The following is a 24,580-nucleotide window of genomic DNA, read 5'->3' as shown; positions in this document are numbered from 1 at the left end:
TATTCCTATGTACGCAATGTGCAGATAGGGCCCACGTCAGCATATCTTGCATCATGAGGGGGCACTCACTGCTTCTCTCCCTGGAGCTGCTCTTCCAGGTTGCAACCTGCTGCAGGAATCGTTGTATACGTTGAGTTCTTAAGGGATAGGCTACCCATTCCATTATTCTTGGGCTTCCCTTCTGGCTCAACTGGTAAAGAATCTGCCTGCAATGCGGGAGAACTGGGTTCGATCCCTGGGTTGGGAAGATCCCCTGGAGAAGGGACTGGCTACCCACCCCAGTGTTCTTGCCTGGAGAATTCCATGGATAGAGCAGCCTGGCAGGCTACACAATCTATGGGGTCACAAAGAGTCAGACACAACTAAGCGACTTTCACTTTCAAGAGCTGAACACACACGATTGTTAAAAACATTGAATCATATTTGACTTACAGCCTAATATATTAGTATTCTGGAGATGGGTCACACACAACGAGGGGCTCATTTTCGAAAGCGGCTTCATCTCAGCAGTCTCCACATGTAACAAAGAGCACCTTTCCCAAGACAGCTTCTGAAACTCCTTGCTGGCATTAAAAGAGTTCTCAAAACCAGCACTTCTAGATTTTTCTATTCCAGAACACAAAAGCCAACTCTTGAATAGCTTCAAATCAGTGTAGGGCATTTGTAGCAATTCAACAAAAGTCCATTGAATTCAAAAGGAAAGTCAAATGGATTAAATTGAATTTAACTCTTTACCGTCCACAAAACAATCATGAATTGATATTTGTTATGCATCCACTGAGTGGGAGGCCCTTACTGGGGCACAGGCTTCCAATGAAAAAACAGATACGATGGCCCTTGACTTCTAAGATATCATGGTCCAGTCATCTTGGTGGCTAGACAGTCCAGGGAAGAGTCAACTAGCTCTCAAAGTAGATTGTTGGCCCAAGGATGAAGAAGAGGTTTGGTAAGTGAGAGCCAGAGGTAAATAAAACATGACTGAAATAAAGACAGCATAAGTGTCCCAGGGGATGAGAGCTCAAGGCACTAAAGCCTCAAAGAATCTGATGGTTGGAGCAGGCTTTGGAAGGAAAATTATGGGATTAGATTAGTACTAAGTAAGGCTGTGTATTCAAGGTTTTCATCTGCAGTTTTCCTTATTCCCAGAATAGTAACATTCTCTGTATGTGTGTGTGTACACACACATGCACTTTGCCTGTCTGTGAAATATATCCACTGCCCCACACTCCACAAGGGATCTGAGATGAATGAAAGGGCTGGGATTACAGCTCCTTATACGAGGACTGTCCACATTCACCCATCTGTGTGAATGTGGACATACCTTCAGACTCCTTCCCAACCCTGAGACCTTGAATTCTCAGGAAAAGATAAGACATTCCTGTTGACGTAGAGCAGTGATTCGCTCATCCCTCCTTAGATCAACAGGTCCTGGAGATAAACATCTACACCTGTCCCTGTGATGGGTGTTGGCATACCAAACAGCATGCAGGTGGATAGACTCCACCGCGGTGCCATCTTCATCTCTGTGTTTAAGTTCTATTCCAGGACAACAGATGTTGAAAAGGAAGAGGAAGCCCAGGGTGCCTTCAGGGATATCATCAAGCCAGGAGACCAGCAGTGTTAAGGGGCAATGGGTTAGAAGTCTCTCAGGAGTCACATGAGCACACACACACACACACACACACACACACACACACACACACACTCTGACTCAGAGTAAGCCTTTCAAGGAGACCCTCACCTATCCACCTGCCAGGCCCCTGTAGCTTGGCATAGCTCTCATATAAGTATCAGGATTCTAATTTTTGCTGCAAGTAGTAGAGTTTTGGAGACCAAAATTTAGTAGAATAATGCCCCCATTTTTTGTCACCTAAATCTAGAAACTGCTAGTAAACTTGCCTAAATAATTCATCTTCAGTGCTGGAGCAAGGAGGGTTTCTTTCAAGCCCTTGAAACACCCTTGAAACACCATTGACCTCCTGTCGTCTAACTGAGAGTTGCTGTGGGGAACGACTGAGTCAGGAGGCTGCGCGTCTTCCCAGGTTTCCCACGAGACCCCTCCTCAGGCAGCGGTGATGGTAACGTTGCTCTGATCACTGGATCCGTTCAAGGTCTCAGGCACTCTACTCTTACCAAGGCATCAGCAAGGTTTTGTTGTTGTTACCTGGTGGAACGTGGCTCATAAAGAAGAGAATGGCGAACACGGGGACAGCAGTGCTCATGGCTGGAGGGAGGAGACAGCTTGGCTTTGTCGCCAAGAGGAGAGGACACTTCGGTCCGTGGCTCCGGCACCAGTGGGACGTCGGGGCCGGATGTCCGCTCTCCTCCGCCTCATTAGGGCTCCGTGCACAGCTGTTCTGAGCGCAGAGCGCCCTTCGCAGGAAGCCAGAGAATCCTCCTTTCGTGGGACACTTCGAGCATTGGGAGACTGTGGGCGCACACTTTGGACCAGAAAACCGTGTTAAATGGGAACATGAGCTACAAATGCTTTGGCTCCAGATTAAAGGGTCTGAGCGAGGAGCCGTCTGTATTCAGGGACAATGAGTGGGGCTGGTTTCATCAGTGACTAGACATTAGTGAGCTCTTCCCAGGCTTTACGAGCCATCCTCACGATCAATCGCCTTCTCTGGGTCGGAAAGCCCATGCCGCTCTGTTCACAATGTACTTATGACACGCCTGTGAGTTTGCTTAACAGACACTTGCCTCCCAGTGAGGTGTGAGCTTGTTGCTGAGATCAGGCTTTGCTCCTCAGGGCTGAGGAGGAAGTTGAATCCTGTGGTCATTCACTCTCAGAACCTCATCAGGTCAGACGCTGGTGGGGCAGGGAAATGGACATATCTCTGAACATGGAGGCAGGAGGTCAGGCTTCAGGTCCAAGTCTCTAGGCCAGCCCCTCACTAGAGGTCCAGACATCAGCAGAAAGCCGTCTTCCTGGAGTCTCAGCAGCACCTGCATAGATTCAGATCTGCTGCACCTTGATCCGGAGACACTCGATCATGCATGAAAACAACTGGGAAAGCTGCTTCAAGATGCAGACACCTAGACCCACTCCAGGAAGTTTTAGTTTGGTAGGGTGCAGTGGAGCCTAGACGTCTGCATTTTTAACACAGTTCCCAGGTACCAATTCTGGAGTATATTCTGGAATATGTCATCTTAGATCATCTCTCAGCTCCTTTCTAGCTCTTACATTAAAGTATTGCAAGCGCTCTTGTCTGAGTAAATCTTGTGGTTGGCTTTTAAGACTGACAACAACATTCTGTGTGTGTATATAGGTGTGTATGTGTGTGTGTGCCTGTATGCAGCACACAAAGGTAAATTGCACACCTTAATCTGTGCCAAGTTAGAGGCTATTTTTTAAAGACAACTGGCCTGGGGAATAATTAAATTGACAGAGCAATCTATTTAGAAGAAGGCTCTTGCAATAGTAGAGGCTAATTGAGGTTCCAGACTAAAACAACGTGTGTGTATAGAGGGAGGAGCAAGAGTGTTTGAGAGACAAAGCATGGGGCCATGATGACATTTATAATGAAAGTAGGCACATATGAGTAGCCAATAATTTTAACCTCAGTGCTTAAGAAAATGGTAAGAATAATTACCTGGAACTAGACCTGTGCTTTGAGGCAAGCTGGCTTCCCTGATAGCTCAGTTGGTAAAGAATCCGCCTGCAATGCAGGAGAACCCAGTTCGATTCCTGAGTTAGGAAGTTCCACTGGAGAAGGGATAGGCTACCCACACCAGTATTCTTGGGCTTCCCTTGTGGCTCAGCTGGTAAAGAATCTGCCTGAAATGTGGGAGACCTGGGTTCGATCCCTGGGTTGGGAAGATCCCTTGGAGAAGGGAAAGGCTATCCACTCCAATATTCTGGCCTGGAGAATTGCATGGACTATACAGTCCATGGGGTCTCAAAGAGTTGGACACAACTGAGCGACTTTCACTCACTTCATTGAGAGACAAGGGGGTGGTGACCCTCAGCCTGAGCAAGGGTAGATAAGTGCCTGGTTGGTCAGGGAGTTCTCAAACCACTCGTGGTGGCCTCTGCTGGCCCCTGTTGGTCCAAAAACAACAGTCCCTGACACTTGCCTGTAGCCCCCTGCTGAGATACTCAGAAGCCTGCTGTGTGAAATCCCAGGGTTCTGGCAGAAGAGCTAGCACAGGGCACCTGAGAATGAGGGCTGAGGTAGTTCTGGGGCTTCCTGTGGCTGTAGGCAGTGCACAGGCTGACCACATTCTCCAAGCAGGGGACTGACATGGGGGCATTGTTAACGTGCTTAAGTGGCCACGGGGATCTGGGAGGCCCTGATTCTGTGTTTTTCATAACGTCCTCCCATGCTCCTCTTTCCCCTCCATTACAAGATCTATCTTGAGTCAAAATAGTATTAAGATGATCGTCAAGGCTTAGAGATAAAAACCACACACAAAATGTTTTCTATGGTAAAACTTTATTAAAATTCAAACTTTTTCATTGGTAAATTTTATAAAATTTGTAGGAGACAGTGTATCAATCCTACCAAAATTATCATTCAAAAGTAAGGCGGCAACTGATTCCAACTAGTTTTTCATACCAGTATGACATAATAGGGCTTCCCTAGTGGCTCAGTCTGTAAAGAATTTGCCTGCAGTGCAGGAGGCCTGGGTTGAATCCCTGGGTTGGGAAGATCTCCTGGAGGAGGGCCTGACAACCCACTCCAGGATGCTTGCCTGGAGAATCCCCATGGACAGAGGAGCCTGGTGGACTGCAGTCCGTGGGGTCCAAAAGAGTTACACACGACTGAGCCACTAAGCGTAGCATTCCAGGATAACAAAGTCAAATGATACATAATAACAAAATCAAAAATGTCCTGATAAGCATAAATACAAAAGATCTTAATAAACTATTAGCATATTACATTCAACAGTATTTAATTATATATACATATGAAATGGATCTTGACCTATTGCTGATTTGATTTAGGGCAGAAGGAAGACCCTGCAGGGGCTGGGTGCAGGGCATGCCTGACCAGGATGTTGAATGTGACCAAATGATCTTTCTACATCTCTTGAGAGGACTGTATAATTTTTTTTGTTTATATTGAAAACACAGAAAGACAATTTTAAAAACAAAGCTTTGTAGTAACATTTAATGACACTTGATAAGCACAGCCTTGGGAATTTTCCCCACTGTGATTTATAGTGCAAGACTCCACAGAGCCCACTAGACTTCTGTCAGGACAGGGAGCGGCTGACCTTCTGCAGAGCAGAGTCAGGCCCTTTAGGCAGGTTCCAAATGTTCAGATACAGATACTACCATTCAAAACAGACACTACCATCGTCAACTACCGATACTACCATTACTTCCTATCTGCACAATGGTTAAAGTCACTCCTAGAATTTGCCTCAACTACTGATAACAGATTGAGGTTGACAGCTTGACATTTGGTTGGGTAACTGCCATGGGACAGACTCAGATTCCATGAGGAGACAGTGCAGTGTGTGCAGCTGTGTGTCCCCAGGGTGGTCCGGTCCCACTGCTGTCTCACCCACCAGGGTGGGGAGTCCTGCTTCACTGGAAACAGCCACTCCCTCTAACACCCAGCCCACCCGCCAAGGTCACAGTCACGACAGGGCACCTCCTGAAACTGGAGGACAAGGTTCAGTTGCCACTGGTGTCTTCGTCCCAGTCACTCTCTTCGGAGGAAGAAGACACCTGGAGGTCATCATAGAGGATGCTCCGGGGCCCCGGGACAGCATGTCCGTCGGGCTCCTGGTTGACGGACGGGCTCTGAGCAGCAAGGGCTGGCCGCTCCGCAGGCCACGGAGACGGGGGCGCCGTGTACCAGCAGCTCCAGCAGCCTTCACCGTCTCTCAGGAACAGCATCCTGAGAGGCTGGGCCGGGACACGGATGATGGGTGGGGGCTGTGCTGCGGGAACGGCACCCACGCTCCTGGAGGGAGATCTGTCCGCTGGAGGCTGGAGGTCAAACCGTTGCCCCTGGGCAGGTGTCTCCCTGGATACACGGGCGGCCACTCTCGGTCCACGTCCAGCTGTGCAGGGTGGAGGAGGGAGATTCAGGAAGGCCCCCAGATCTGCTGTCAGAGTGCTCTGCTGGGGGGTCTGGACGGGGCTGAGTCTAGGTTTCTTTGGGGGGTTCACACATGTCAGGCTGGGGGTCTGTGCACATCTCTTGCCTGGAGCCTCGATGCGGCCCTTGGAGGCCGGGGCCAAATTCCTGCCGATGAGAGGCACTGTGGGGAGGCTGGATTTCACATCATGTCTCCTCGTTGGTGACCCTCTTGGGTGATCTGGATCCTGGAAGGATTGCCTCTTGGATGTGTGGATAAGAATGGGCATGTTTGGGTGCTGGAAGACAAGACCACACAGAGAAGCCAGGTGTGAGAATCTCCTCTCCATCCAGTAAAACACCTCACATGCATTCATTTTATATGATAAGATCCTCAACATCAGGGTGCTCATGTGACCTTGATACATTTATACATCAAATGGAAATGTTCAAACCATGTCTCTTGTTAAGTAAGGGGAAGCAAGTGTTTGGTCGACCTTCTATTTGAGACTGTACACAGATTGGTAATTTGCAGGTGCCTTGATGGCAAAATGAATTTTCCTGTCCAGTTTTGGAGGATGAATCACAATTTACAGATTCCTGTTCTAACTTAAAGGATTTGACTATGGAAGCTGCTGATAAAATCACTTCCATGTCTCTGCCAGCTTCTCGCCAGACATGTGAGTAAGAATGCAAAATCAAAGGCACCACGGAAAATGGCATCTGAAAAATAAATGATGCCATTGGTCAGGAAAGAATATGACCGGTTTCCTCCCACAGACAGAACTGAGGCCAGTGGATTAGAGGGGGCCCAGCAGAGACTGACCCTCAGGCAGAGGCCGGGCTCCGGCTCCTCCTTCCAGCTCTGTGGCTGCCGACCATGAGGCCTTCTGGGAAATCGCTGCAGGAGCTTCCTCTGCTGCTCCTCTTTCCTGCAACACAAACGTGTCAAGTGTCAGAAACCCAGTGTTCTTGTCACAGTTGGGACCAACGGTGCTGAGGCCCAGCCCCTTTCCTAGTTTGGGAGTGACACCAGACCTGAACCCCTCTGCCTTTGTGCTGAACCCCCATGTCCTTCCCCGACTCCAGAGACCCCTCCAGGGCTTCGGGGCCGGTCAGCTGCAAAGTTGTGTTTCACACTCTCTTTAGTGACTTCAGGGCCTAGTGTGAGCCCCCGAGTGTGGCCCCTGAGGACGTCATTCCTGGCTCTGTCTCCCGAGTTTCCCTGTCCTTTCTAGACATGGCTCAGCACAGTGTCAATAAGGAGAGGAACTGTCTACAGATTGCAGCCCAGACCTTGGGTCCCACCTCCCCAGTGCTCACCTCTGCCTTTCCTCCTCCTTTCTCTCAGCCGTGTTAGGGGTCCCTGGGGTCGGTGTGTCCTGCAGCTTCCACGCCAGGTTCTCCTTACCGAATCTGGACCCCAAGGGCAAGGGGACCATCGCCCCTTGCCAGCGCTTCATGGGGCACCTGAGGCTCCTTGCTGTGTGCCCAAAGGCTCCACAGTCCTTACACTTCACCTGTGGGTGGAGGAGAACCAGGTCAGTGAGTCAGCAGAAGCCACAGGCAGGAGGCCAAAGAGAATGCAAGGACGGATGGAGAGCGTTGCATGCTGGTTCTGGAGAAAGGATGCGGTCCCTCAGGTGCCGGGATAGTTACAATATTGTGGTTCCCAAAGCCCTTGTCAGGAGCATCAGAGGAGGAGGGTCTGGCGGTCTAAGGTAAACAGTAAGAGCCCCATGAAGCCAGGGCAGACATAACCCCGAGGAGCCCTGATGGTTCCTCCCAGGCTCTGAGTGGCCCGATCTGCTGGGGAGGGAGTTCAAGGCAGCTATCTTTGGATGCGAATGCACTAGTTAGTTATGGACCCAGAATATTCCAGGTCTAAACCCTGTCTCCACAGTTCATGCCACCCACAGATTCCCTGCAGGTCCAAGCCTCCACTCACCATGGAGTCTTTCTCCTGTGGTGGTGGAACCATCTGCCTCACAGGTCCCGAGTTTTGCTTCCTCACTTTCTGGTCTTGAAAGAGTTGGCAGGCTCTTAGCCATCCGTAATGACCAGCCATCTTCCACACCTACTGGAGATTCTCCTCAATCTTAATTTTTGTATCTCCTCTGTGAAAAGAAAGAAGAAACTGTCATTTTGATGCAGAGACACAGAGACATTCCTGCCCTATCGACCCTAAATGGGAATCATGACATCAGGACCAGGTTTCTGACATATTGACTTCTCCTGCCCAGATCTTTCTCTTTACAGAATGTGAAGAAGAACTAAAGAACCTCTTGATGAAAGTGGAAGAAGAGAGTGAAAAAGTTGGCTTAAAACTCAACATTCAGAAAACTAAGATCATGGTAAAAGGATAGGGAAATAGTGACAGACTTTATTTTTGGGGGCTCAAAAATCACTATAGATGGTGACTGTGGCCATGAAATGAATAGACACTTGTTGCTTGGAAGAAAAGCTATGAGTAATCTAGACAGCATATTAAAAAGCAGAGACATTCCTTTGCTGACAAAGGTCCGTCTAGTCAAGGCTATGATTTTTCCAGTAGTCTTGTATGGATGTGAGAGTTGGACTGTAAACAAAGGCGAATGCTGAAGGATTGATGCTTTTGAACTGTGGTGTTGGAAAAGACTCTTGAGAGTACTTTGGGCTGCCAGGAGATCAACCAGTCCATCCTAAAGGAAATCAGTCCTGAATATTCACTGGAAGGACTGATGCTCAAGGTGAAACTCCCATACTTTGGCCATCTGATGTTAAGAACTGACTCATAGGAAAAGACTGGATACTGGGAAAGATGGAAGGCAGGAGAAGAAGGAGACGACAGAGGATGAGATGGTTGGATGTCATTACCGACTCGATCGACATGAGTTTGAGTAAGCTCCCAGAGGTGAAGATGGACAGGGAAGCCTGGTGTGCTGCAGTCCACGGGGTCCCAAAGAGTCAGATGTGACTGAGAGATTGAACTGAGCTGCCCAGACATTTCTATATTCTCCCCTGATTCCCGACACACAGATTAAGACCCAGAATATCATGCATTTGGATTTGTATCCTTGGAAGACTAAATTTAGAGACTTGGGTTACATGTATCACAGTCTAGGAGGTAAAAGATCTCCCCACATGTACACAAACATTTGTGCTAGGGGGAAGCTACACTTAATATTGAGGAATAGGCATTTGAAAATCAAAAATAAGTGCGATTATTTGGAAAATTGGACTCTCCCATTTGACATCAGGGAAGGCAATTTTCAAGTACAAATTCACTTCAAATTATCTTCCTCTCTACTAGATTAGATGATTCACAGCTGAGGGTCTGTTTTCTGGAACTTTTGTCCTCAGCGTCTCACTTGTACCTAGCTCATGTGAAATACATGTTTAAACTAAGGATGAACAAATAATGTTTTTGGATTTCAATGGTATGCCTATTCAATGGAAATCTAATTAGCCAGAAAAAGAAAAACAGTTGAGATGTTATTATTTTCCAGAACATGGAGAGACCTTAGTGCTATGATGCTGATGAATTAAGTCAGAGGCTGAAAGCAAAGACAGGAGGATTTCCCTCCTGGGTAGAAGAGTGAGAGCAGACACAGAAGGAACAAACCAGCACAGCGACAAACACAGCAGAGACAGAGGCAACACACAGATATGAGAACAGGCAGCGTACAGTAGGGAGGAGGCTTCCTCATCCACTGTATCACCATAAAAGCAAGAGGGTTGTGGAAAAACATCGACTTTTGTTTTATTGACTATGCCAAAGCACTTTGACTGAGTGGATCACAATAAACTCTGAAAAATTCTGAAAGAGATGGGAATACCAGACACATCGACTTTTGTTTTATTGACTATGCCAAAGCACTTTGACTGAGTGGATCACAATAAACTCTGAAAAATTCTGAAAGAGATGGGAATACCAGACCACCTGTCCTGCCTCCTGAGAAATATATGCAGGTCAGGAAGCAACAGTTAGAACCAGACATGGAACAGCAGACTGGTTCCAAACCAGGAAAGGAGTACGTCAAGGCTGTATATCGTCACCCTGCTTATTTCACTTACATGCAGAGTGCATCATGAGAAACGCTGGGCTGGATGAAGCACAAGCTGGAATGACGATTGCCGGGAGAAATATCAATAACCTCAGATATGCAGATGATACCAGCCTTATGGCAGAAAGTGAAGAACTAAAGAGCCTCTTGATGAAAGTGAAAGTGGAGAGTGAAAAAGTTGGCCTAAACCTCAACATTCAGAAAACTAAGATCATGGCATCTGATCCCATCACTTCATGGCAAATAGATTGGGAAACAGTGGAAACAGTGGCAGACTTTATTTTGGGGGGCTCCCAAATCACTGCAGATGATGACTGCAACCATGAAATTAAAAGACATTTTGTCCTTGGAAGAAAATTTATGACCAACCTAGATGCATATTCAAAAGCAGAGACATTACTTTGCCAACAAAGGTGCATCTAGTCAAAGCTATGGTTTTTCCAGTAGTCATGTATGGATGTGAGAGTTGGACTGTGAAGAAAGCTGAGTGCCAAAGAATTGAGGCTTTTGAACTGTGGTGTTGGAGAAGACTCTTGAGAGACCCTTGGACTGCAAGGAGATCCAGCCAGTCCATCCTAAAGGAGATCAGTCCTGGGTGTTCTGTGGAAGGACTGATGCTGAAACTGAAACTCCAATTCTTTGGCCACCTCATGTGAAGAAGTGACTCACTTGAAAAGACCCTGATGCTGGACAAGATTGAAGTCAGGAGGAGAAGCGGACGACAGAGGATGAGGTGGTTGGATGGCATCACCAACTCAATGGACATGCGCTTGTGGAAACACTGGGAGTTGGTGATGGACAGGGAAGCCTGTCGTGCTGCAGTCCATGGGGTCGCAAAGAGTCAGACACGACTGAGTGACTGAACTGAACTGAGGGAGGAAGCTTCAGGGGAGAAGGCAGGAGAGTCACGGTGGTCAAATGTGACGGCAGTGACAGAGGAAAATCTGGGTGGTGAGCATGAATAAGGCTCAAAAAGCTGAAATATAATAATGTACAAAAGGGCAGAGTCGCTGCAGTCACCATGACGCGAGGTAGCCAGCATGAGCTTGCCTGCCAGAAGAATAAGAAAAGGCAGAGCAGCTCAGTTAAGGGAAAGCACTGAGCCGCTGGGGCGATTGTCCCCCAAGCAGAGAGACATGCAGATCACGCAGCAGAAGCTGAAAAAGGCAAAAGGGAAGGGGGAATCCAAGTAGCTTTGGGGCTTTGTGTGCAACCCTCTTGCCCTTGGCCTCTGTGCCTGAAGCCAGTGCCCCACGCTGGGGTTTCCTGCCACAGGGCTCCTGGGCCCAGGACCGATGGTGTTCCCTTTGCCCTGAGTCTGCAGCAGGTCCCTTTTGTGCTTCCTTCCCCTCAAGTAGCCTCTCTCCCTTTCTGCCACTCTCAGAGGGTGAGGGGGTTATCCTTTCCCATTCTTTTTTATTCCTATGGAGTTCACCCTAAAGTTTTAAAATTAGCTTTGTAATTGCAAAAACAAGTACAAATGAAACATCTAATATTAACATCAACGTTTACTCAATTAAAAAACTGAAATCATAAAGTTCAGGACATCTTCCCCTCTTGCCAATCCACACCACTACATAAGTTTACTATGGACTTTTTTCTGAATAATATGCTGAACACCAGGTTTAAAAAGCAAACCATCCTAAAATCCAGCTGTGCTCCTCCTCTCTGTAGGAGATGATCAGAGAGGTGCGGGAGGAATGCCCTCACTGAGGGAGATGCAGCTTTGATGGTGGCTGAGGACCAGTCAAGAAGGAATGTCCCTTTCCCAGCTGACCTGAGGCTGATCCAAGGTTGCATGAGCTTGTCGAGAGTTTCTTAGCCAAGTGACGTCATCTATTCCCTTCGGTCTAACCACATCTGAAGACATGTGAAGAGAAAGAAATAATTCACAATTTCACTCATATGTGGAACAAAAAAGACAAACAAAAAGAAAACAAGAAAAAAGAATTTTAAAGAAGACAACGTTGACATGATAGCAAATACAAAGATACACAGACCTGAGTAAAGGAAATCAGAAGAGGAGCCTCAAAGAAAATGGGGCAGCAAATAGTAACAGAGGAAAACTGCAGTTTTTGGTGCTAAGAAGTTGTGTGGTTCACAGAAGCTGAAATGTATGGTGATGCACCTAAAACTTCACTAAAATTATAATGGGATAATACCAAAACTTAAAACAAGTAAAATAAAATTCTAAAGAAATTACAGAATCGATCCCAGGTTGCCTAAAGCCACATCACTACATGATTTTACTCTTGTCCCATTTCCCTGAGGGACTAGCCAAACACCAAATTTAAACCACACAACCTGAAATGCAGCTGTGAGCCTCTAGTCTGTCAGCAGATGCTCAGAATCATGAGTGCTGGACACTCCAGCTGAGGAGATGCAGCTTCCAGGGTGGCTGAGGAGGGTCAGAGGGGAAATTTCCCTTTCCTGCTGACTTGAGACTCCCCTAAGGTCACATGACCTTGATGAGGTTTTCTTTCCTTTTTTGTGATGAGGTTTTCTTAACCAATCAACATTATGTAGGCTACAGTCCAGGGGGTCACAAGGAGTCAGACACAACTGAACGACTGAACAGCAAAACTCACCCTGTATCTCTCAGTGTCTTGAAGACCCATTTAGAAAAGAGAAATGTCTTGTGAATTCACTTCGATGTGGAACATTAAACACAAATTTTAAAAGCAAATAAGTCAAAACAAAAAGAAAGGAAAGCAAATGACACAAAAGCAAACATTCTCACAGAACATGTAGGGCATGTCAGAGGATAGTGGCAAAGGGACGGCTGACGAGTGAAACGGGTCCACAGGATGGTAACAGAAACACCCAAGTTGTTGGTGCTCACCAATTGTATGATCTACTGGAATTGAAATATATTTTTTGTACACATAACATTTAATCTAACAAATTCACTGAATTAGTTCAGTTCAGTCGCTCATTGGTGTGCGACTCTTTGTGACCCCATGAATCACAGCACCAGGCCAGGCCTCCCTGTCCATCACCAACTCTCGGAGTTCACACAAGCTCATGTGCATCGAGTCTGGATTGCCATTCAGCCATCTCATCCTCTGTCGTCCCCTTTTCCTCCTGCCCCCAATCCCTCCCAGCATCAAGGGCTTTTCCAATGAGTCAACACTTCGCATGAGGTGGCCAAAGTATTGGAGCTTCAGCTTCAGCATCAGTCCTTCCAATGAGCACCCAGGACTGATCTCTGTTTGGATTGACTGGTTGGATATCCTTGCAATCCAAGGGACTCTCAAGAGTCCTCTCCAACACCATAGTTCAAAAGCATCAATTCTTCAGCACTCAGCTTTCTTCACAGTCCAACTCTCACATCCATACTTGACCACTGGAAAAACCATAGCCTTGACTAGATGGACCTTTGCTGGCAAAGTCATATCTCTGCTTTTGAATATGCATCTAGGTTGGTCCTAACTTTCCTTCCAAGGAGTAAGCGTCTTTTAATTTCATGGCTGCAATCACCATCTGCAGTGATTTTGGAGCCCCCCAAAAAATTAAGTCTGCCACTGTTTCACTGTGTCCTTATCTATTTGCCATGAAGTGATGGGACCAGATGTCATGATCTTTGTTTTCTGAAGTTGAGCTTTAAGCCAACTTTTTCACTCTCCTCTTTCACTTTCTTCAAGAAGCTTTTTGTTCCCCTTCACTTTCTGCCATAAGGTTGTGTCATCTGCATATGTGAGGTTATTGGTATTTCTCCCAGCAATCTTGATTCCAGCTTGTGCTTCCTCCAGCCCAGCATTTCTCATGGTGTACTCTGCATAGAAGTTAAATAAGCAGGGTGACAACAGCCAGCCTTGATGTACTCCTTTTCCTATTTGGAACCAGTCTGTTGTTCCATGTCCAGTTCTAACTGTTGCTCCCTGACCTGCATATAGGTTTCTCATGAGGCAGGTCAGGTTGTCTGGTATTTCTATGTCTTTCAGAATTTTCCACATTTTATTGTGATCCACATAGTCAAAAGCTTTGGCATAGTCAATAAAGCAGAAATAGATGTTTTTCTGGAACTCTCTTGCTTTCAATGATCCAGCAGATGTTGACAATTTGACCTCCGGTTCCTCTGCCTTTTCTAAAACCAGCTTGAATATCTGGAAGTTCTCTGTTCACGTACTGCTGAAGCCTGGCTTGGAGAATTTTGAGCATTACTTTACTGGCATGTGAGATGAGTGCAATTGTGTGTTCGTTTGAGCATTCTTTGGCATTGCCTTTCTTTGGGATTGGAATGAAAACTGAACTTTTCCAGTCCCATGGTCACTGCTGAGTTTTCCACATTTGCTGACATATTGAGTGCAGCACTTTCACAGCATCATCTTTCAGGATTTGAAATAGCTCCACTGGAATTCCATCACTTCCACTAGCTTTTTTCATAGTGATGCTTTCTAAGGCCCACTGGACTTCACATTCCAGGATGTTAGTCTCTAGGTGAGTGATCACATCATCCGTGGCCAAGAGGAGCTACGCCACACCCGAGGTCAGGGGGGCCGCCAAGAGGAGCTACTACATGCCTGAGGTCAGGGGAGGTGGCTGAGAGGAGAAACCCACATTCAAGGAGAGGCGGCTGTGCATGCTCAGGAGGGCTGAGAGGAACTACTCCACCTTCAGGTCCGGAGGGGCGGCCCTGAGGAGATAGCCCTCATCCAAAGTAAGGAGCAGCGGCTGTACTTTCTGGAGCAGCCATGGAGAAATACCCCACGTCAAAGGTAAGAGAAGCCAAGCAAGATGGTAGGTGTTGCGAGAGGGCATCAGAGGGCAGACACACGGAAACCACAATCACAGAAAACTAGCCAATCTGATCACATGGACCACGGCCTTGTCTAACTCAGTGAAACTAAGCCATGCCCTGTGGGGCCGCCCAAGGTGGGAGGGTCATGGTGGAGAGGTCTGACAGAATGTGGTCCACTGGAGAAGGGAATGGCAAACTATGTCAGTATTCTTGCCTTGAGAACCCCATTAACAGTATGAAAAGGCAAAATGATAGGATACTGCAAGAGGAACTCCCCAGGTCAGTAGGTGCCCAATATGCTACTGGAGATCCGTGGAGAAATAACTTCAGAAAGAATGAAGGGATGGAGCCAAAGCAAAAACAATACCCTGTTGTGGATGGGACCGGTGATAGAAGCAAGGTCCGACACTGTAAAGAGCAATATTGCATAGGAACCTAGAGTGTCAGGTCCATGAATCAAGGCAAATTGGAAGTGGTCAAACAGGAGATGGCAAGTGTGAACACTGACATTCAAGGAATCAGCCAACTAAAATGGACTGGAATGGGTGAATTTAACTCAGATGATCATTATATCTACTCCTGTGGGCAGGAATCCCTGAGAAGAAATGGAGTAGTCGTCATGGTCAACCAAAGAGTCTGAAATGCAGTACTTGGATGCAATCTCAAAAACCACAGAATGATCTCTGTTCATTTCCAATGCAAACCTTTCAATATCAGAGTAATCCAAGCCTATGCCCCAACCATTAAACCTGAAGAAGCTGAAGTTGAACAGTTCTATGAAGACCTTCAAGACCTTTTAAAACTAACAACCAAAAAAGATGTCCTTTTCATTATCAGGGACTAGAATGCAAAAGCAGGGAGTCAAGAAACACCTGGAGTAACAGGCAAATTTGGCCTTGGAATACGGAATGAAGCAGGGCAAAGGCTGATAGAGTTTTGCCAAGAGAATGCACTGGTCATAGCAAACACTCTCTTCCGACAACACAAGAGAAGACTCTACACATGGACATCACCAGATGGTCAACATCGAAATCAGATTGATTATATTCTTTGCAGCCAAAGATGGGGATGCTCTTTATAGTCAGCAAAAACAAGACCGGGAGCTGACTGTAGCTCAGATCATGCACTCCTTCTTGCCAAATTCAGACTTAAATGGAAGAAAGTGGGGAAAACCTCTAGACCATTCAGGTATGACCTCAATCAAATCCCTGATGATTATACACTGGAAGGGAGAAATAGATTTAAGGGACTAGATCTGATAGGCAGAGTACCTGAGGAACTATGGATGGAAGTTCGTGACACTGTACAGGAGACAGGGATCAAGACCATCTTCATGGAAAAGAAATGCAGAAAAGCAAAATGGCTGTCGGAGGAGGCCTTACAAATAGCTCTGAAAAGAAGAGAAGCCAAAAGCAAAGGAGTAAAGGAAAGACATAAGCATCTGAATGCAGAGTTCCAGAGAATAGCAAGGAGAGATAAGAAACCCTTCCTCAGCAATCAATGCAAAGAAAGAGAGGAAAACAACAGAATGGGAAAGACTAGAGATCTCTTCAAGAAAATCACCCTACAAAAATCATGAAATGTAAACATTAAAGTATCCATACCCCATCACCTAGACCACATTGACACCTCTTTCACCTACTGTCCCATTTCTCCCATGGACATACACCACCAAATTTAAAACAGCCTTAATCCCAGCCGCATCCCTCTTACCTGTCAGTAAATGCTCAGAATGTCGGTGCTGGACACTTTGTGCACCTTTGAAGGTGGCTAAGGAGAGTCAGTGGGGTCATTTCCCTCTCCTGCTGCCTTTGAGTGTGCTCCCACATCACCTGACCTTGACGAGGTTGTATTAATCCAATCAAGGTTAAGTATCACATTTGATCTAACAACATCTTGCAGACACTTTCAGAAAAGAGAAATGCCTTAGAAAATTCACTCATATATGGAACAATAAATACAAAAAAAAAGAGGGAAGAAGTACAAAACATTATTAAGAGAGAGCAAATGAAACAAGAAAAAACACACATTCACAGAACAGAGCAGCAGGTGTCAGAAGGTGGCAGTAAAAGAGGCCCACAGGGTGGTAAAAGAAAAACCCAGTTTTTGGTGCTGGTCAGTTTTATGGCATGGCAGAGTTGAAATCTATTTTTATACAAATAAAACATGTACTATTGTAAGCCAAAGGTACCCTAGAAAAAGAAGTACTTAAAAATTACATTATCCATGCCTCAGTGCATCCCTTGTGACTCAGCGGGTAAAGAATCTGCCTGCAATGCAGGAGACCTGGGTTCGATCCCTGAGTTGGAAAGATTCCCTGGAGAAGGGAAAGACCACCCACTCCAGTATTCTTGCCTGGAGAATTCCAGGGACTATACAGTCCCTGGGGTCGCAAAGAGTCAGGCAGGACTGAACGACTTTCACAGTGCATAAAGACACCTGTGTACATATTTTATCTACGTCTTGTTTCTCTAGGGGATACACTGAACACCAAATAAAAACAAACAACCAGAAATCCAGCTGGGTACCTCCCATCTATCAGTAGATGCTCAGAATGGTGGGAACTGGACTCTGTCCACTGGAGGGGATGCAGCCTCGGAGGTGGCTGAGGGTCTGTGGTGGAATTTCCATTTCTTAGCTGACTTGTTACTGCTCCAAGGTCATGTGACCTCGTTAAGACTTTCCTGACTAATTCAAGTCATATATCAGCTTTGTTCTTTACATGTCTGAAGACAGATTAAGAGAAGAGAAACACCTATTGACTCTACTCATGTGTGAAGCAGGAAGAAACCAAGAAACAAAAAGAAATCAAGTGAAAAAAAAATCAAGGAACAAAACAAATGACACAAGAACACATACACAGATACTCGGAACTGAGTGGTGGATGCAGCGGGGAATTGGCAGGCGGGAGGGCCCAAGGGTAACACAGTCACGGAGAGTAAAGGAGGGAAGTTAACCTGTTGGTGCTGAGCAGGTGCATGGCATGCAGGAGCTGAAATATATTGTTGTAAACCTAAAACTCATCTAATATTATAACAGAATACCTCAGAAAAATAGAAAGGAAAATTTTTAAAAATTAAAGAATCTTCACCCCATTGTCTAAAGCCACATCACTACATATTTTGACTGCTGTTCCATTTCTCTGGGGGTGTAGCTGAACACCACATATATTTCAAAGCAACCTGAAATCCAGCTGCACTCCTCCTATCTGTCAGTAGAATCTCAGAAAAATGGGTGCTGGACAAACTTCACTGGATGACGTGAAGCTACTCAGGAGGCCGAGGATGTGTCCATGGGGAAAGTTGTCTTTGCAAACTGACCTTCATGCTACTCCAAGGTCACATGACCTTGTTGAGCCATTTGTACCCAAGGAATGAAATGCATGGCAATAGACAGACAAAACAATTGGTTTCCCCTTACCCTTGCTCAGTTTTACCACCTGGCTGTCCCCAGAATTCCTCGTGGAGATTTTGAAAGCTAATGATGGAGTTTCCCTGGTAGTTCAGTGGATAAGAATCCACCTGCCAATGCTGGAGACATGGGTTCGATCCCTGGTGTGGGGAGATCACACATGCTACAGAGCAACTAAGCCCATGTGCCACTATTGAGCCTGCGTTCTAGCGCCCGGGAGACACAACTACTGAGTCCATGCACCGTAGAGCCTGTGCCCTGCAGCAAGAGAAGCGATTGCAAGGAAAAGCCTGCACAGGGCAACCAGAGAGTGGCCCTGGCTCGCTGCAACTAGAGAAAAAGCCCTCATAGCAAAAAAGACCCCGCATAGCTAAAATTAAATAAATAAGTAAGAAAAAAGAGAAAAGTAGTGAGGTATCAGTACCATCCTTGTGTGAGTTTCTGTGAGTGGACTCGGGCCTTCTTGGGGAATTGTGCTGCTTTGGCAGGAACACATCTCATCCGAGTGGATATCCAGGAAGATATCCACTTGGTCTTGTCTTAGTGCTTATTTTTTTCACGGAATTTCTTGTGCACATCAAGCCTGGGGCTTGGCCAAATGTTTGTTGACAGTTATCAAAGTCCTAGTTGTTCTCCACATGGAGTTGGCTCACGTTGAACAATGATTATGAAAGAAAAACTAGGCATTCTTACCCTCTTCTCACATCCTCTAGGGTCTTTAAGGGTTGGGAGTTGTTGCTGAAAACACCCATATTGTATTTAGAGGGAGTTGTTCTAAGTTGGAGAAGGCAATGGCACCCCAATCCAGTACTCTTGCCTGGAAAATCCCATGGACAGAGGAGCCTGGTAGGCTGCAGTCCATGGGGTCACACAGAGTCGGACACGACTGAAGTGACTTAGTAGCAGCAGCAGCAGCTGCTAAGTTACCTGAGGTCAGGCCAATGACTAAAGGCTTTGCCACAGAGATAGCACACATGTGGATCCTGTCCACAGATGATTCCTGTCTGGACCAGGGATTGTGATGCCTGAAGGAGCCTCCATATTGATTACAGACAGTTACTTTACTGAGTGTGAACTTGGTGAGTTTAAATGCTAACGCTATGGCTGCTGTTCCTCCCACATTCCTCATGTGTGGAATGTGGAAGGAACAGCGTGTCACCTCAGGTGAGAAAGTCTACTGAGGGCCTTCCTGCTTTTCTCTCTGATGCTGGATTCCCTCGTGTCATCTAAGGGAAAAGCTGTGACTACAGCACTTCCCACAGAGCTGACACTCATAGGGTTGCTCACCCGTGTGTGTTCTCTCATGCCTTCTCAGGTTTGCATATTGACTGAAGGTGCTCCCACACCGCTGACATTTATAGGGTTTCTCTCCTGTGTGGGTCCTTTTGTGCCGAGTCAATCCAGAACTCTGACTGAAGGCCTTTCCACACACAAGACACACGTGAGGTTTCTCTCCAGTGTGGATTCTCTTGTGCTGACTAAGGCCAGAGCTTTGGCTAAAGACTCCCACACTGACAACATTCATAGTGCTTCTCTTTGGGATGGTTTCTCGTGTTTTCTAAGGTAAGAGATTTGATGAAAACTTTTCTCACACAGGTGACATTTATAGGGCTTCTCTCCTGTGTGTTTTCTCATGTTCCAGGTAGGAACTTTGAAGAGTTTCCCACACACATGACATTCAAATCGTTTCTCTCCAGTGTGGACCTGATTGTGGTTTCTCAGAAAATAGCCATTTCCACACAGACTGCATTTGTTTGGTTTCTCTCCTGTGTGAATCATCCTGTGTCATCTGAGGCTAAAGTAATTATTAAAGACTTTTTTACATAGAAGACATTCACATGATTTTCCTCTAGTGTGAATAGGACCCTGTGCATTAAGAAATGATCCTTGACTACATGATTTTCCACACTGTTTGCTGACATGTTTCGTTCTTAAGTGAATTGATGACTGTTGAGGTGAAGATCTAGAAGCTAATTCATCTCTCGAATTAGTGCATCCAGCAGGATCCCCTTGCTGGTGAGAAACCTGTTTTGGGAAAGGAGACATGAGGCTGTTACTGGTTTGCCCATGTCCAGGCAGACACTTATTCTTCTACATGTTCACCCTAGAGCATCAACCAGGAATAGTCTCCTGGTAAAATGTCTCCCGTGTTAGTTGCAAACATGTTGCGTTACTCCCCTTCAGGCACAAACATTCTCTTTTATAGTTTCCAAACCCCAGATATCAGATTAATTTTGAAAACTTCAGTGTGTTCTAAAGACTAGGAGATAAACAATGTTCGTGCTATTGACTTTTTTGCTTATATTAGTTTTAAGCTCATATTCACTTAACCAATTTCAGAATATCCAAAAATTTGCTCTGAAAGAGCTTTATCTTAACTTACACACAGGCAACTGTGCTCAATTACCAACTTATCACACTGCTGGGTCTTTCATTTGGATGACTGAGGTTCCCACCCCTGAAACTTACTACTGACATAGTAGAGGATATGTGCTTTCTGTAGATACTTTGCATGAATATCATTTCTTGTTGTTTAAGGGATTGTTCACTGCCTAAAGAATGGAAAAAATATAGATTTTAGAATGGCGTTAGGGAAATAAAATGTAGACAACCACCAAGGTCCATGTATGTTTCAAAAATTGGCACTCAGTTGGAGAAACTGTGTATAGCAAGGAAATATTCAATGTAGTATTTGAAAGAAATATTTTAAAAGTCATTATCTATTAGAAAATAAAAACAGAATTAAAATATAACAATGTAATGTGGGCAGGTGACATTGGGTCAGAAAATGGTGGAAAAAACATGAAATGGCAGGATCAGGACAAGAATCACTATGTGAAAATTTAAGTGGGATAATTCCACAAGAACCCTTTCCTTAAAGAAGAGAAAATGGCAGGAAGTAAAACGAATGGTGATGATAGGGGCGCAGAATGATGACAACACGAGGAATATGCCCCAATGTCCTCACTTCCACTTTGGAATATATCCCTGCCTTCATCAGACTTTCATCTGGTGTCTCGAAGGACTTAACACATTGGCTGAAACTGTTTTGCCCTGAAGCCCAGGCCCCTAGCGCTCACCTGGACTCTGACCTTGGAGGCCTCCTGCTGCTTCAGTCCACAGCTCTGTTCCTTGTTCCAGCTATGAAATCACATCTGATTTGCTAATTTGATAGCCTGTTTGATTAAAAAAAAAACACACGTGGATTTTGAGCGTGGGCTAATTACCCTTTGCTGTGCTCAAGTCATGGGTAAGGTAGTGAAGACAATAAAGAGATAATTAAAGGTCGGTGCAGGTAACATCTTCACCAGACAGAACAGTGAAGGTCCTTCAGCAGACCAGGAGGAAACCCAGAGCAGCAGCAAAGAACAGTGAGGCTGTCTAGGGGCTGATGCCGGTGCACCAGTTCAGAGAGAGGCCACAGAATCCTTAGTCTTTTCCAAATGGGAAAGATCAAGAGACTGTACTGTGGGCTGAATATTTCTGTCAAACAAGATCAGTAGTGATTCACCTTACAGGAAGAATAGAAATTATGTCATATACAGGACTTGGGTGTTAAGCCTTCATGAAGTGATTGGAACAAAAGAATTATTTTTTTTTTAAGAATTATTTTTAAAAATATTTGATCCTTTTATTTATGCATCAAAATGGCCATTGAATCCCCAGTCCTGTTCTGAACGTTGAGACTAAATACCAATAAGGATATGAAACCTGGCCAAGATAACCTTTCAGTGTGGTAATGAAAAGTGCCATGAAAAGGAATGTCTTCCTTTAAGTAATTATGAGGACTAGCAGAGAATCAGGAAGCAGCCGGAGTGGGACACAGGGAAGCTGTTCTAAATGCTTGTTCAGTGAGTAAATGAACAGAATGGACACAGGTGCAGGCACATCCCTGTTGACAGACTCACCTACAGAGACCAGGTGGGTGACAGTTTCCAGCATCACATTTCTGAACAGGTTTTTCTGGGACTTGTCTAGCAGGCTCCACTCTTCTGGGTGAAGTTGACTGCTACATCTTTAATGTCACCAAGTCCTAAAAAACTATGGATGTTCTGGTTTAGACAGAGCAGCCCTATCGCTGTCCAGAGTGGGCAGCTGAGCTGAGGAAGGATGGGGACTGGGTGCAGCTTCAGGAGGAAGCATCACTACTTACCAGGGGCTCCATCCTTGAGCTCAGTCACCGGGAGCCTTTCTCAGGATCTCACTCACAGCTGATCAAGCACTAGGCAGACCAACCTGAGGATGGAGAAGCCACGAGACCCCAGTCCTGTGCTTCCAGACCCACCTGAATTCAAGCCCCAACCTTCACCTGGGTGTAGCCTCAGCCCAGCACTTGGAAACCGGTGGTACATCCAGGGAATACTATGCAGCCTCTTCTCTCCCAGATCCCATGTGAAGAGCTAGAGCTGCGGTTGCTAACACAGAAAGTCAGAGTCTGCAAATAAGAACGTGCTAAGCATTGACTTTGTGTTCATCAGCCCGTGGCACCCAGAATCGCTTAGTGTCCTCCCAGGTTCCCACCCTCGGGGACCCTGACTCCCGCCAGAGTGGATGGTGGTTTACAGCTGTAGGTAAACACTCTGGAAGCCCCCAGATCATCTCCTGCCTTATGCGCCCACAGTGCTTCTCCAACAGCCCTGGCAGTCCTCTGGAAACACACTGCCTTCCAGCTCCCCTCAGCCCTGACATTAGTTCTGTCCCACAGGCACATGAGTATCAGTCACCTCCAGTACTTTGGCCTCCTCATGCGAAGAGTTGACTCATTGGAAAAGACTCTGATACTGGGAGGGATTGGGGGCAGGAGGAGAAGGGGATGACAGAGGATGAGGTGGCTGGATGGTATCACTGACTCGATGGACTCGAGTCTGAGTGAACTTCGGGAGTTGGTGATGGACAGGGAGGCCTGGCGTGCTGCGATTCATAGGGTCGCAAAGAGTCGGACACGACTGAGCGACTGAACTGAACTGAAGGACCTATTTTAGATGGAGTTGAATCGAGGACTTATTCCATTTGGAGAAACCATAGCACCTATCCAGCCAGCCTCATCCTTAACATCCTCCGAACCAGAAGGTAGCCGGCATCCAGGAGTCACAGTGTTACTGTCATAGACTGTTGCAGTTCTCTAGATCAAGGATGTTCAAAAATATGGAAAAACAGGTTTGGGAAGAAATTGCTTTATTTGCCAATTTACCAATGACACCCAAAGATTCCAAAAACTTTAATATGACAGAGTTACACTAGAGGAAGGAGCAGCCGTCATTTAATTTTGCTCAGTCACTGTTCTGTGATCAAATTCCTTTAGGGTAACAAAGGTCTCCCTGGTTTTACCTGTAATATGACCTCTAACATTAGCAATCAGAAGAAGCTCCCTGTAATCTCTCTTCATGTTTATCACCCAGTTTGGGAGGAACCTCTCCATATATCCACAGTTGATCCCTTCATCACATCCCCTCTGTCTTGAAACAGAAATCTCCCTAAAGATATTTGCTCTCAGGCTCCTGCTTTCCAGTCCTCCCTTCACAATCAAAGTGAAAGCCTAGGGATCATTTCCTATCAGAAATGAATTCCTGGATCCATGCCTCTGCTAACTGTGGAGAGGAATCAAGTGTCTAGGACAAAGCACAAACCCCAAAATCCACTCAAGGAAGTGATTGAATCACTGATTGGATTACCCGTGGGATGGACTGTGTGTGCTTGCTGAGTCACTTTGCTGCTGCTGCTGCTAAGTCCCTTCAGTCGTGTCTGACTCTGTGCGACCCCATAAATGGCAGCCCACCAGGCTCCGCCATCCCAGGGATTCTCACTTTAGTCGTGTCCAATTCTGCAACCCCATGGATCATGAGGGGCTGTCCAGGAAAACCAATCAAGATTTGTCTTTCATTTTGACTTAAAGATAATTTCAGAGTGAAGTGACATGTTCTTTTTCACTCTTAGAATTTTCCTTCTACTGATAAGAGGAACAGGTAAATTCCTATGATATGGAAGGAAGCCCCAGTCATATGCAAAAGGGCAGTCACACCAGTGGACACATTTCAAGAGACCTTCCATCTTGAAATAATTATGTCAACATAAAAATCTATCTCAAGTCACATAAGAAAGGAAGAAAATTGCTTGATGAAACCCATAAAAGGAAAGTAATTCAGAGAGGCAGAAAATGAAGTATTTAGAAACAAGTTAGTAAAAACATCAGATGGAGATCAACAGCCAGTAGAACTTTCCAAGATGAAGGGCATGCTCTATACCAGCGTTGTATGATACAGAAACTGCTGTGCCACACGTGTATCATGACAAGAGACTTGAAATCTGGATGGCACTACCAACGATGTGAAAGTTAGCTATTCAGT

At 45.9% G+C, this 24,580-nt stretch overlaps 1 protein-coding gene and 1 long non-coding RNA gene across 2 annotated transcripts; both read right to left on the bottom strand.

The window, feature by feature from the left end:
• Nucleotides 1-4,852: 4,852 nt before the first annotated feature.
• LOC113884920 (protein FAM90A27P-like) lies at nucleotides 4,853-12,768 on the bottom strand. Its single transcript, XM_027530028.1, has 5 exons — nucleotides 11,862-12,768; nucleotides 7,987-8,155; nucleotides 7,362-7,558; nucleotides 6,865-6,970; nucleotides 4,853-6,337 (listed from the first exon to the last, which is right to left on the bottom strand). The coding sequence occupies exons 2-5, from the start codon at nucleotides 8,104-8,106 to the stop codon at nucleotides 5,630-5,632; spliced, it is 1,131 nt and encodes a 376-aa protein (XP_027385829.1). The 5' UTR covers nucleotides 8,107-8,155; nucleotides 11,862-12,768; the 3' UTR covers nucleotides 4,853-5,629.
• A 6,756-nt stretch (nucleotides 12,769-19,524) lies between these two features.
• Nucleotides 19,525-23,010, bottom strand: LOC113884998. Its single transcript, XR_003509093.1, has 4 exons — nucleotides 22,145-23,010; nucleotides 21,317-21,412; nucleotides 20,706-20,788; nucleotides 19,525-20,261 (listed from the first exon to the last, which is right to left on the bottom strand). It is a non-coding gene; the product is annotated as an uncharacterized LOC113884998 (long non-coding RNA).
• Nucleotides 23,011-24,580: the final 1,570 nt, after the last annotated feature.

This window comes from Bos indicus x Bos taurus, chromosome 27, assembly GCF_003369695.1.
Source record: "Bos indicus x Bos taurus breed Angus x Brahman F1 hybrid chromosome 27, Bos_hybrid_MaternalHap_v2.0, whole genome shotgun sequence".
In the NCBI taxonomy this organism is placed as follows: domain Eukaryota; kingdom Metazoa; phylum Chordata; class Mammalia; order Artiodactyla; family Bovidae; genus Bos; species Bos indicus x Bos taurus.
Note: the sequence above shows the minus strand (reverse complement) of the source record. Positions and strands in the feature narration are given on the sequence as shown.